General features: G+C 51.2%; 1 protein-coding gene across 4 annotated transcripts in view; it reads right to left on the bottom strand.

Moving 5' to 3' along the window:
* FBXO10 (F-box protein 10) overlaps window positions 1-12,476 on the bottom strand; it is a 43,383-nt gene that overhangs the window by 4,651 nt on the left and 26,256 nt on the right. For all 4 annotated transcript variants that reach the window (XR_006272919.1, XM_043486864.1, XM_043486866.1 and 1 more), the window contains 5 exons: window positions 10,732-10,868; window positions 5,762-5,832; window positions 3,837-3,989; window positions 2,561-2,830; window positions 363-673 (listed from right to left, as the gene is read on the bottom strand). Coding sequence is in view for 3 of the 4 variants with exons in the window: in XM_043486864.1 (XP_043342799.1) it covers window positions 363-673; window positions 2,561-2,830; window positions 3,837-3,989; window positions 5,762-5,832; window positions 10,732-10,868 (942 nt within the window). In the remaining variant the exon portion in view is untranslated. The remainder of the gene's footprint in view (window positions 1-362; window positions 674-2,560; window positions 2,831-3,836; window positions 3,990-5,761; window positions 5,833-10,731; window positions 10,869-12,476) is intronic.

The following is a 12,476-nucleotide window of genomic DNA, read 5'->3' as shown; positions in this document are numbered from 1 at the left end:
CACACACACACACACGGCTCTCCTAGGACTGGTGTAGGCATGCATGTCACACACACAGACACACACACACAGACACACGGCTCTCCTAGGACTGGTGTAGGCATGCATGTCACACACAGACACACACACACACACGGCTCTCCTAGGACTGGCGTAGGCACGCACATCTCACATACACACACACGGCTCTCCTAGGACTGGTGTAGGCATGCATGTCACACACAGACACACACACACACGGCTCTCCTAGGACTGGCGTAGGCATGCACATCTCACACACACACACACACACACACACACACGGCTCTCCTAGGACTGGCGTAGGCATGCACACACACACACACACACACACACACACACACCTTTGTGTCAGACGTGGGCAGCAGCTGCAGCCCGCTGCCCCGGTTGCCAATGATGTCATTTTCCATGACGGTGCTGTCCCCCTTGGTGATGATGCCATGGACTCTGTTGTCATAGATACCGTTGCCCCGGAGCTCCACCTTGCACTGGGCCTCGATCTTGACCCCACTCTGGCGGTTGCAGGAGATGCTGTTGTTGGCCACACGGGTGAGCTGGCTGCTCTGGGCCACAGTGACGCCTCTGCCTCTGTTGGCGTGGATCACGTTGGTTACAACGTGCAGCGCCTCACTGCTCTGGATGTAGAGTCCGGAGGCTGTGGGGGGAGAGGAAGCACAGGTGGCCCCAGGGTCACTGCTAACCAGACCAGGAGGAAAAGCCTTCCCAGAACTGTGCAACCAGGAGAGGAGGTGGGGAGGACAGGGAGAACCAGCGCTGGGGACTTGCATCTTCCAAGCTGGATGACAGAGCAGGAGGGAATGCAGGACCAGCAAGGAAACTCTGCTCCTTCTGAGCCAAGTGCTAAGTGAGGGGGAGGGAGACGTGCTGTGAAGAGGCGCCTGAGACTCAGCTGGTCCTCCGGCCCAGGCGCTCATCCTGCGCTGGAATGCCTCCTATAGTTGCCTCCCCTTACCGGCATCTATGCCTCCTGGGACGGGGCGCTCACTACCTGATCAAGGCTGCCCATCCCGCCTCTGGACAGACAGACTCACCCGAGCGCAAATTCTGTGGCTTTTGTTCTGCTTCCCATTCTGAGCTAGAATCTGCCTCCCTATTGTTTGGGGAAATTTTCTTATTTCTTAAGAATTAAGAAATTTCTTACAGATGCCGTAGGGGAAAAAAAAAAGCACAAGATCAGCAGGCTGAGAACCGCAGCACGCGGTCAGGAAGAGGCAGCATGGCAGGCGGGCCTGGGGTGAGCAGGACCCCCAGTGGTGACGTCTACCGCGCCCCCCAGGAGCGGGAGGCTCGGGCAGGGGGAGGAGGCTGAGGGAGGGTGGGTGATGACCATGGGTTCTTGTGGAAGCAGTCTGGGTTGTAAGCCCTGCAGGTCTGAATTTTTTGGTGGCACCTGCCTGTTACTTCTCTTGGCTTGGTTGAGAACCGCAAAAACAAATCAAGTGTTTTGAATTTACGTGGCTTTGCTTGTCGAACTGGACAGCGTGGCCACGGGAAGGAAACCCTGAACTGGGAGGGAACAGAACTCATTTTCCAGGTAAGTAAGTGGGCTGGGCCCACTGGCTCCCCACCTCCCTGCCTCGGCCACTCCCAGGGTGATGAGCTTACTCAGGGCCCAGGGGCCTCTCTTTAACAAGCCTTCCTCCACCATTCCCCAGAGTGGTTCTCATAATCAGCCAGGTGTGGGAGCTGTAGAGTTGGATGAATTCCACAATAATGTTTTTTCCCATTCAACAAACATCAAACACCTACTATCCATTTTTATGAAGTTTAAGATAACATGGATTTTAAATATTCTTATTTTCTATATCTCTAAGAAAAAAAAGAAGTGAAGTTGCTCAGTTGTGTCTGACTCTTTGCGACCCCATGGACTATAGCCTACCAGGCTCCTCTGTCCATGGGATTTTCCAGGCAAGAATACTGGAGTGGGTTGCCATTTCCTTCTCCAGGAGATCTTCCCGACCCAGGGACTTAACCCGGCTCTCCCGCATTGTAGGCAGATGCTTTACTGTCTGAGCCACCAGGGAAGTCTAAGAAAGAAAAATCGCTGCTCATTAAACCATGATATGCCATCAACTGTAAGATGCATCTCATCAGAGGTGTGAAAAAAATATGAAAAATGTGTCTCAGAATTCACTGAAATGTATATGCCAGGTGTGGGACTGGTGCCAAGGGGCAGGGCGCACCAACAAGAGTGGGATGCAGTTCCTCACCTCCAGTTCACTGCCTGTCAGAATTGATGAAGCAGCCACAGAAACGAATGCAGTCTCAGCCCCCCTAACAAGCCCCGGTGGGGCTGGGGGAGGGCCCAGCTGGAAGGAGGGACGCACAGCGGGTGAGGGCTCTGAGGTCCGAGTTGTTTCGGACGTGTGGGTGGGAGAAAAGGAATTTCGGGCAAGAGAAGGGTGAGCGGTGGTGGTGGGAGAAGAAGAGAATGGATGGACGTCCAGGGGGTGAGTGGCTAAGAAGTGGCCGGTGCGGCTGGAGGGTCTCGGGGCAGGCCCAGCATGGGAGGGGTGCTCACCTCCGTTGTGGTTAACACTGTTGGACTCGACCAGAGCTATGGTGATGGGCCGGCGCGGCGGGTCGTCGTCCTTCTCCAGCTCCGTCTCCCACAGGATGGCATCCCCGTCCTCGCTGAAGCTCTCCTGGGCCCCGTGGCCTCCAGGGAGTTCTCCGGAGCCATCCTTCTGGCTGAACACTGCCACGCCGTACAGGCCATTGTAGCTGACGTGGTTGCTGGTGACGTGGGGCAGGCTGGACGCCATCATCCACACACCGCAGCCCTTATTCGCTGTAACAGTGAAAGGCGCTGGTCACTAATGCTGCCGACAGGCGAGGCAGCGCCCGGTATCTCCCCAGGTGGGGAAGCAGAAAGGCACTGGCCTGGGAGACTGGGCCACTGGCTGGTAAATGGACTCGAACACGTCACTTTAGGGCTTGGCTGCTGCAGGCTTCTCCTTCATACAAGGGGTAGTAACGGTCAGGTTCATCTCACAACTGCCGTCCCTCCGTGGGGTGTAAGAGTGCTCTGGGAACTGCCAAGGCCCCGCTTCCAGATGGGAAACACATGAGCCCATGGTGACAAGTGCCCAGGGGCCCTCAGAACTCATCCAGCCCAACCACACCCCGCACAGAAATGCAGGGTTTGAGTCCCAGCCCTACCACTCCCTACCTGTGTGACCTTGGGCAGGCTACTAACCCTGTGCCTCAGTTCCCTCATCTTTAACACGGGCTGACTGACCGCGCCAACCTCAGAAGGGGTCCTGAAGATTAAATGAGAATGCACAGGAAAGGCCTAGTAAGAGTCCAGGACTGGAACGTAGGTTCGCTATTATTATTATTAGAGACGCAGTCCAGAAAGACAGGTATGGGCCAAGGTCACAGAATGAATGAGAACCGTTTTCTTTCAATGATTACCCTATTTCTCCATTATATTTTTAGTTCTCTGGATCAAAAGAAAGAGTAAGAGGGGTTAGATGCTCATGCATCAGAAATTAGATGGCCCTGTCCTTACACAAGATCCACTCCTGCCCTTGGCTGTTGTAAGTGGGGATTAAAGCTCTCTGCTTTGCTGACCCCATGGGGTCCCCCTGGATTAGAAGGTGATTTATGAAAGGCTCATGCCTTCTGAGAGGGGCTGGGACCTGAGATAGAGGCTGGTCTTTAAGAGGAGGTACTGGAGGCCCAGGGAAAGGCAGTGACTCTCTCAGTACCCACCAGCTGGAGATGGAGCCTGGGCTTCCCGCCTCCAGGCTGCACTGGCCCCCAAACCTGACCCCGAGGAGGGCGGCTCTCACCATAGACGGTGTTTCCTTCCAGCAGGCCTTTGCCTTCATCCCCCACGACTACACCATCCGAGTAGCCAAAGCAGATGAGGTTGCTCCTGAGGACGGGGACCCCTCCTCGGCGGATGTCCACACCTCCCCACTGATTCTCTCGGATGACGTTTTCTAGGGAAAGAGGTGGAAAAGAGGGTCACAGGCCACCTATAGTGCTGGCATGAGGAACTGAACAGCTGCCAGAAAACAAGTCTGGACAAGGACGCTGAGGCCTGCACGTCAGGGGTCAGCACCCAGAATCTTGCCTGCTGTGTGACGTTCCAAGGACTTGTCTGCTGTCTGCTTTCCCCAAGGGCAAGGTCTGTGTCTGCCTCGTGGTTTCCTGTATCCCCAGGACCCACCGTATCCAGCGGCCTGGGGGACTGATAACTAAGCACAGGCTGGCTTTAGAGTGCCCGGACCAAGGCCAGGCAGGGCCGTCTGTCCTGGGGGACTGTCTTCGGGAGCACTGACGCAGAATCCAGCCACTCCTCACAGGCCTGGGGAGGTGCGAGCCTGTCCTCCTCAGCCTGTTCTGGACTGACCACAGCCCTCCTCTCCCCTCCACCACGTCTCTGGGAGGGGGCGGGCTGGAGGGCCACCAGTGAGAAGGGGTGTCCTGGGACACGGCTGCCGCAGCTCCAGGAGGGGGCGGACTCTCTGCCTCTTGGGACAGGACTGCAGTGGTTCAGGAGACCCTGTGTGACCAGCTCCTGCCTGCCTCCCATCTCATAGTCCTCGCCCCTTGCTCACCGCACTGCAGTCAAATGGGCAACCTCTGTGCTCCTCGGGCCTGCCAAGTCTGTTCCCGCAGGTGGCCCCGTTTGGAATCCCGGTTCTTTCCTGAGTTCCTTCCCATCCTCCAGCTTCTAGTTTACATGTCACTTCTTTGGAAGGCCTGCACTGACCACACAATCCTAAATACCCACACAGTTTTGTCTATCACCTTATTTTAATTATCTGTAGACCCCCTGGCAGCCAAATGGTTAGGACTTGGCGCTTTCACTGTCAGGGCCAGAGTTCCATCCCTGATTGGGGAACTAAGATCCTGAAGCTGTGTGGTGTGGCCAAAAAACAAAAATATGTATTGCCCTCAGAGATGACTCTTCTTGAAAAAAAAAACAAACACATGCTTTTGTTATTTTCCCCGCCTAAAACGTCAGTTCCTGACAGCAGAGATCATCTGTTTTCCTCACTGCCGTATCCCCAGCTCCTGCATACACTGTGCGCTCAAAAAACGTCCAATGAAGAAAGGCAGGATTCAGTCAAGAGGAGTTACTGGCCCAATATTTACTGGATCTCATTAATGTTCTAGGTATGGCTATGCTCTGTGCTGAGGCCACACTGACGTACCAGATGGACATGATCCTTGCCCTACAGAACACAGCAAAGGAGGCTGTCATTAAATGGATCATAAGGAGGCTGTCATTAAATGGACCATGAGAAATTAAGTACAGTGTCCTGCAGAGTAGGCCTATTTGGTGGACTGAGTGAGTGGATGTATGAGGGGAGGTCAGGGCAGGCTTCCCCCAGGCAGAGACAATTGGGCTGAGGCTCAGAGAATGACAGGAGCTGGCCAGGCAGAGGGGGAATGGGGATGGATTGCCAGAGCAGGAACAAACCGATAGAGCCCAGAGAAGGGGTTCAGTTCGTGTGGTGTGAATATTTCTGACAGTGTTCTGTGAGCCACCCGCTCAGATCCTATAAGCACCAGGCCTGGCAAAGGACGGACGCGACCTCCCTGCGTGGTGGGCACGGCCAGGGCGTGGAGCCCGCGTCCCCGAGCGCTGGTCACCATCAGGAGGCCAGTCTGCAGGGGAAGGACGGGGCAGGTGGGAAGCTGCGGACACTGGCTGGGTCGTGGCGGCCTGGGTGGCCACAGCTCCAGGCCGTCTCATGCCGACCTGTGATGAGGCCTCTGCCGCTCTCGCTCACGGCGATGCCGGCCGCGTGGCCCTTGAAGATGTGGTTCCGGCTAGAATGAAAGGAGAAGACAAAAGGTGAGGCCAGACCACCATCATGCATCAGAGACAACACCCACCCAAGGCGCCTCCCCTTCTTCATGGGCTTCCCAGATGGCTCAGGTCCACTGGGGTATGGGGCACCTCTTTGAGGCCCAGAAGCCAGGCAGAAAGCAATCGTCAGTTACCACTGCCCCCAAACCACCTGCAACTACGCCTGTCTCTGCAGCCTCTCTGGACTGTCAGCCACACTCAAGCACCATTTTATTTGTATTATCGTTGTACAGTCTTATATGATTTGAAGGTGTACAACACAGTAATTCACAATTTTTAAAGGTTATACTCCATTTACAGATATTATAAAATATTGACTATATTCCTGATGTTGTACAATGTATCCTTGTAGCTTATTCTATATGTAATACTTTATACCTTTTATACCTCTTAATCACCTACCCCTACATTGCCCCTCTCTGCTTCCTTCTCCCTACTGGTGACCACTAGTTTGTTCTCTATAGCTGACTCTGCTTTTTTATTATACTCACTAGTCTGTTATATTTTTTAGACTCCATGTATAAGCAATATCATACAGTATTTCTTTCACTGACTTATCTCACTTGGCGTAACGGAAGCTCTAAGAAAGCGTGCTCCTGACTCAAGAGACACACATGGCCCTGCTGCCATGGAAAGTCCTCGAGAATGAGTTCCTTAGAGGAAGACACCTGAGTGTGTAAGGACCTGCGTCGCTCCAGTCTCTCAACTCTGGTTTCCTGCCTGTAAATACGAGCCACTCAGACACTGGCAGAAGTGGGTTATTTCTGGAGGAGACACATTTGCTGTTTGGTATTTTTACTAACAGGAATATTGTGAGCTCCTTCCATCCTGGAGGAGGACCTGCCCCCTCTCTGAGGAGGTGCCCTCCGACTTCCTACCATGCAGCCGAGGGATTTAGATCCAAATATACAGCGAGCTGTTCAGAGCCTGACATGGGGCCTGGCTCCTCTCACAGAACCTCACGGATCATGAGTTGGCTGCTAAGTCTTCCCATCTGTAGGGCAGGGTCCAAAGGGTTTACTACATTTATTATTGTTTACTTGCTGAGTCGTGTCTGACTCTTTTGTGACCCCACAGACTGTGGCCTGCCAGGCTCCTTTGTCCAGGGATTTCCCAGGCAAGAATACTGGAGTGGGTTGCCATTTCCTTCTCCAGGGGAATCTTCTTGACCCACAGACTGAACCCCCGCCCCCTGCTTGTCAGACAGACTCTTTACCACTGAGCCACCACCAGGGAAGCCCTTACTTCCTTGTGGGGAAGCCAAATGCCAACTGTGCCTACCTTATGCATTTGGAGTTGAATAAGTGAAATTGTCTGTTAAAAAACATCCTTATGTTTTTACTCAGATATGAGACAACTGCTTTGATGTGATTATAATTCAGTCAACTGATGGTTACTCTGGGCTTCTAGAATTCAGGGTCAGATGCAGTCCCTGGGCTCAGGCAAACCTCATTCTGTGAGCTGCGCCACAGAAGCAAATGCATGAGTGTTATACTTTTAACACAAATCTCACTTTCAGAAAGAAAGTAGGTAGGCAGGGCAGGCAGAACAAATATAAAAAAGACATCAGAAAACATGAGGAAAAGGGGACAGAGCATTGTTCCAAGTACCAAGGGTGGGATAGTAACACAGTTTGAGTCCTGTGCTTCCTTGCAGCCAAGGGGAAAAAAAAAAAAAACAAAAAACCATAGGTTATGTAACTCTTACCAGCAAAAAAAAATATGCTCAATGGCTTGCCTTAGTGAGGTCACATCAGGGACCTTGAAATTCAGGCACCTCCCACAAATCCCTGTCCTCCATCACAAAGAAACATAAAGGAAAAAAGCACAACCTAATTCTCTCAAAGCAACTGTTTTATTCAAAAAATACTTTTTATTGAAGCATATTTGATTTATAATGTTGTGCCAATCTCTGCTGTACAGTAAAGTGACTTATTATACACATAGAGACATTCTTTTTCCTATTCTTTTCCATGATAGTTTATCACAGGATACTGAATATAGTTCCCTGTGCTGTACGGTAGGACCTTGTTGTTTATTCATCCTGTACATAGTAGTTTACACCTAAACCCAGAATTTTATTGGGGGTGGAGGTTTTTGGCTTGTGGGATCTTTGTTCTCCAACCAGGGGGAACAAAGGCCTTCAGCAGTAACAGCATGGAGTCCTAACCACTGGATCACCAGAGAATTCCCTCAAAGTGACTGTTTTAAAAAGCCAAAAATAAAATAAAATGACAGCAACAACAACAAAGCCAAGACACTGATCTGGTTGTAATAGTCCTTGCTCGAAACCCTTCAACAACTCCCAGGCATCCACAAGGTTTGGGTATATGGCTGCAGTAAGTAATTACCACAAACGTAGTGGTTTAGAACAACACGAATTTATTGTCTTCCAGTTTAGGAAGTCAGAAGTGCAAAATGGGTCTGACAGGGCTAAATCAAGGTGCCAGTAGACCTGCCTTTTTTCTGGAGACTCAGAAAGGATCTGTTTCTGACCTTTCTGGTTCCTAGAGGCGGCCCAGGCTTCCTGGTCTGTGGCCTCATTCCTCTGGCCCGGCCTTCCTTCTCTGACTCCCCTTCTCTGACTGCTCTTCTTCTAAGGACCCTGTGATTACACGGGGCCCACCTGGATCACCCAGGGTCCTCTCCCCAGCTCAGCACCCTTAACTGAATCACATCTGCAAAGTCTCTTCTGCCTTGTAGACAGTCTATGCACAGGTTCCAAGGATTAGAAAATGGATAGATTTGGGGGCCATTATTCTACCTACCACACGTGGTATTCGAGTTCCCCCATGCTCCAGCATCAACCCCACCTTGTAGGCTGACCTTGTGCCCAGACACACCACACTTTTCCCACCACTTTCCCAGGTCATACCCCAAATTTCACTGCCCCAGGCTTGTAACGCCTTTCTGAGGCCATAAAATCCTACCTGTCCTTCAGCAAAAGTAAAGTATTAGTCTCTCAGTCACGTCTAACTCTTTGCAACCCCACGGACTGTAGCCTGCCAGGCTCCTCTGTCCATGGAATTTTCCAGGCAAGAATACTGGACTGGGTTCCCACTCCCAGGGCATCTTCCTGACCCAGGGATTGAACCTGGGTCTCCTGCATTGCAGGCAGATTCTTTACCAGCTGAGTACTGCTCAAAGGTCAGCGCCCACGTGCCCTGTCCTGACTCACTGCAATCATGACTGGTTTCCTTCTGCACCTGCATGAAGACCTATAAAAGCGTTCCCTTTGGTGAGTCCTTCCCTTACAGCTCCATCTGCAGAAGGACACCGAACACTCTACAGGGCAGAGACAGTTCACACACCCTTGATGCTGCTAACCCCCTTACATGGAGTAAACACCTAAATGCGTGTTTAATGGATAATACACACACGTGCAAACCCATACTCTTAAGGCAATAATGTAAAAGATGGGAAAACAGCTCCATAATCAGGTGATCACTAATTGTTTTTAGTAAGCTGCCTACTGGAGAAGTAAATGACTACCCACTCCAGTATTCTTGCCTGGGAAATCCCATGGACAGAGGAGCCTGGTGGGCTACAGCCCATGGGGTCGCAAAAGAGTCAGACGTGAGTTAGTGACTAAACAACAAACAAAAACAAGCTGCCTACAACAGTGAAAAAATAGAAGCCTAACAGTAATGGGACTGGTTCAAAAATGAGGGAGTATCAAAACAATGGAATGTTCTGAAACTGACCAAAGTGATAAATATAAGATCCTGCAACAACATGGAAAAGAACACACAGGATAATGCAGGGAAAAACTCTCAGAATATATTTGCTGCACAATAATTCCAGTTATTTTTGTAAAGTGCAGACATAACATGTGAGTCTCCCACTCAAAACCTTTAATGATACCCCCTCATCTAGACAGAATAAATTCCACCTTTCCCACTGGACTACATAAGGCCTTCCTCATCTGGCCCCAGGCTTTCCAGCTCACTGCCTGGCAGAGGTGGACTGCCACGGGGATATAAACACTCAGGCTGCAGTGACCACAGGACCCAAGACGATCTGGGACAGTCCCAACTTGAGATGTTTCACAGCCACGTCACAACTTGTGTGAGACTCTCTCTCAAGCCCCAGGGGCCTGTGTGCTTCCTGACTCTGCTGCGTTTGGCTGCCTCTGGGCACACCGCTTTCTTCTCTAGGAGTGTCTGCTCCCCAGCTCCACGAGAGGCCAAGCCCCACCAGTATATCAAAGTCTAACCCCAATGCCAGCTCCCAAATGAGGCCCCCCGCCGCCCCCTCAGCAGGATAATTCCCCCTCTCTCGGCACCACTCTGACAGCATTTATCACGGCCTGCACCACATGACGGGTGGGAAGGCAGACCCCCAGCCCCAGCACCGACAGCTCACGCCAGCGACGGATCACGGGCATGCTTCCATGCTGAGGTCAGATGCAGCCTCCAATCTTAATACACCAATCCCAGGTAGCCACTAGCAACTGATCAGAGTTGTCAAGTGAGTTGAAATCTCTATGCCACTCCTATCTTGGCATTCTTTCTGGACACACATGTCCTCCTCAAGACTAGAGTCAGCTCCGAGGGAGCAGAGTCTACCTGGTTTACCTTCGTTATCATTATTAGACGTGCCCAATAATGCTTGCTGAATAGAATGGCCCCACGTCATTAACTGGAAGGGAACACAGATAAGGTAACACAGAAGGCTGTGCTGCTGAGGTGGGATTGTGGGTGAAGTCTGTCTCTTCTCTGCTTGCAAGCATACAGTTGCTTCAGTAAACAAAAATGGTTTCAAATGAAGCAAAGACAGGAAGCGGGGAACCAGAGATGAAAGAGGAAGAAAGGGACCATGGGTGAGCAGGGTGGTCCGAGCACAGAGGCACATACATACCTCACGACTGGATTCCCGTGGTACAGGATGTAAATGCCAGCCTCCTTGTTGGAAAAGATCTGATTGTTCCGGATGATGCCTTTCCCATTGCCAAGGACAACAATGCCAGAGCGAAGGCCGTGGTGGATCTGGTTACACTGCAGGTGAACAGGAGAAGGCAGATCAGACACGCCGGGGAGCAGCAGAGGGCTCAGCGCTGCCCCACGGCAGGGCCAGGAGGCATACGCAGAGGAAGATGCGTCACTGCAGGATCCCAGCACAAAACAAAGTGAATGGAGCGGGCGTGGCCCTGCCCTCTCTGCACAGGTGCACACGTGCATACCTGTCAGAGAGACTCCCGAGAGAGGCGTCTACCCCGCCCAGACTCTTGGGATGTATTAATAGTTACATCCTAACACTTAATGCTGAGGGCTCTTGCCTTCATCTGCAATGCACAGTACTGAAAATTTCTGAGCCTCCAAAGAGTCCTCCAAAAATTTCTGAGCCTCCAAAGCACATGATCATCATCAAGGCCACGTTACCCCAGGGCCGTGGAGGTGGAGCCCCAGTAGTGGGAACACTGACTAAGCACAGGCCTGAGGGGCCACCCAGGGAAGGTTAGCCCAGGGAGCTGAGGTTTCCCATGAGGCAGAAGGCCACCAGAAGGTATACGGGCTACAAGGACCCTCAGAGGTATTTCTGCCAAACTCCTCTGTGCAAACGGGGAAAGAGGCCCAGGGTCATGTAGTACATTTGTGGCAGAGCCGGATCTGAAACCTAGCTTTTCTGTTTCCCAGTTAGTTGCCTTTTGCCTACTGATTAAAATCTTCAGTTCAGTTCAGTCGCTCAGTCGTGTCTGACTCTTTGCGACCCCATGAATCGCAGCACGCCAGGCCTCCCTGTCCATCACCAACTCCTGGAGTCCACCCAAACCCATGTCCATTGAGTCGGTGATGCCATCCAGCCATCTCATCCTCTGTCGTCCCCTTCTCCTGCCCCAAATCCCTCCCAGCATCAGGGTCTTTTCCAATGAGTCAACTCTTTGCATGAGGTGGCCAAAGTACTGGAGTTTCAGCTTCAGCATCAGTCCTTCCAATGAACACCCATGACTTATCTCCTTTAGGATGGACTGGTTGGATCTCCTTGCAGTCCAAGGGACTCTCAAGAGTCTTCTCCAACACCACAGTTCAAAAGCATCAATTTTTCAGTGCTCAGCTTTCTTCACAGTCCAACTCTCACATCCATACATGACCACTGGAAAAACCATAGCCTTGACTAGATGGACCTTTGTTGGCAAAGTAATGTCTCTGCTTTTTAATATGCTATCTAGGTCGGTCATAACTTTCCATCCAAGGAGTAAGCGTCTTTTAATTTCATGGCTGCAGTCACCATCTGCAGTGATTTTAAAAACCTTAGGTTATAATAAATTATAATTGCTTCACTCTGCTAATTTACAGCCTAAATACAATCATATATTTAAACCAGGAAGTTAGCTGTTTCTTTTCCAAAACTATTTCACAAAAACAAAGTTCAAGTTTACTTTAAAGTGTTTCCTGCTATGGGAGCTCCTATTCTTATTGGCTTCCAGATTTTCCCCTGATGGATTAGGCAGACTCACCAGGGTAACCAAGTGTTTTTTCAGGGCAGACATCATGTCTTTATTCTTACTGAACTCAAAACCCACAAGAGCATATCAGGGCTGCAGGAAGGAAGGCCCTGTGAGCTTCCCTGTCTGCTGGGTCCTCATCCTTGCTGGGGGAGACTTC

This window comes from Cervus canadensis, chromosome 14 (genome assembly GCF_019320065.1).
Source record: "Cervus canadensis isolate Bull #8, Minnesota chromosome 14, ASM1932006v1, whole genome shotgun sequence".
NCBI lineage: Eukaryota > Metazoa > Chordata > Mammalia > Artiodactyla > Cervidae > Cervus > Cervus canadensis.
This window is presented reverse-complemented; position numbering and strand designations above follow the sequence as displayed.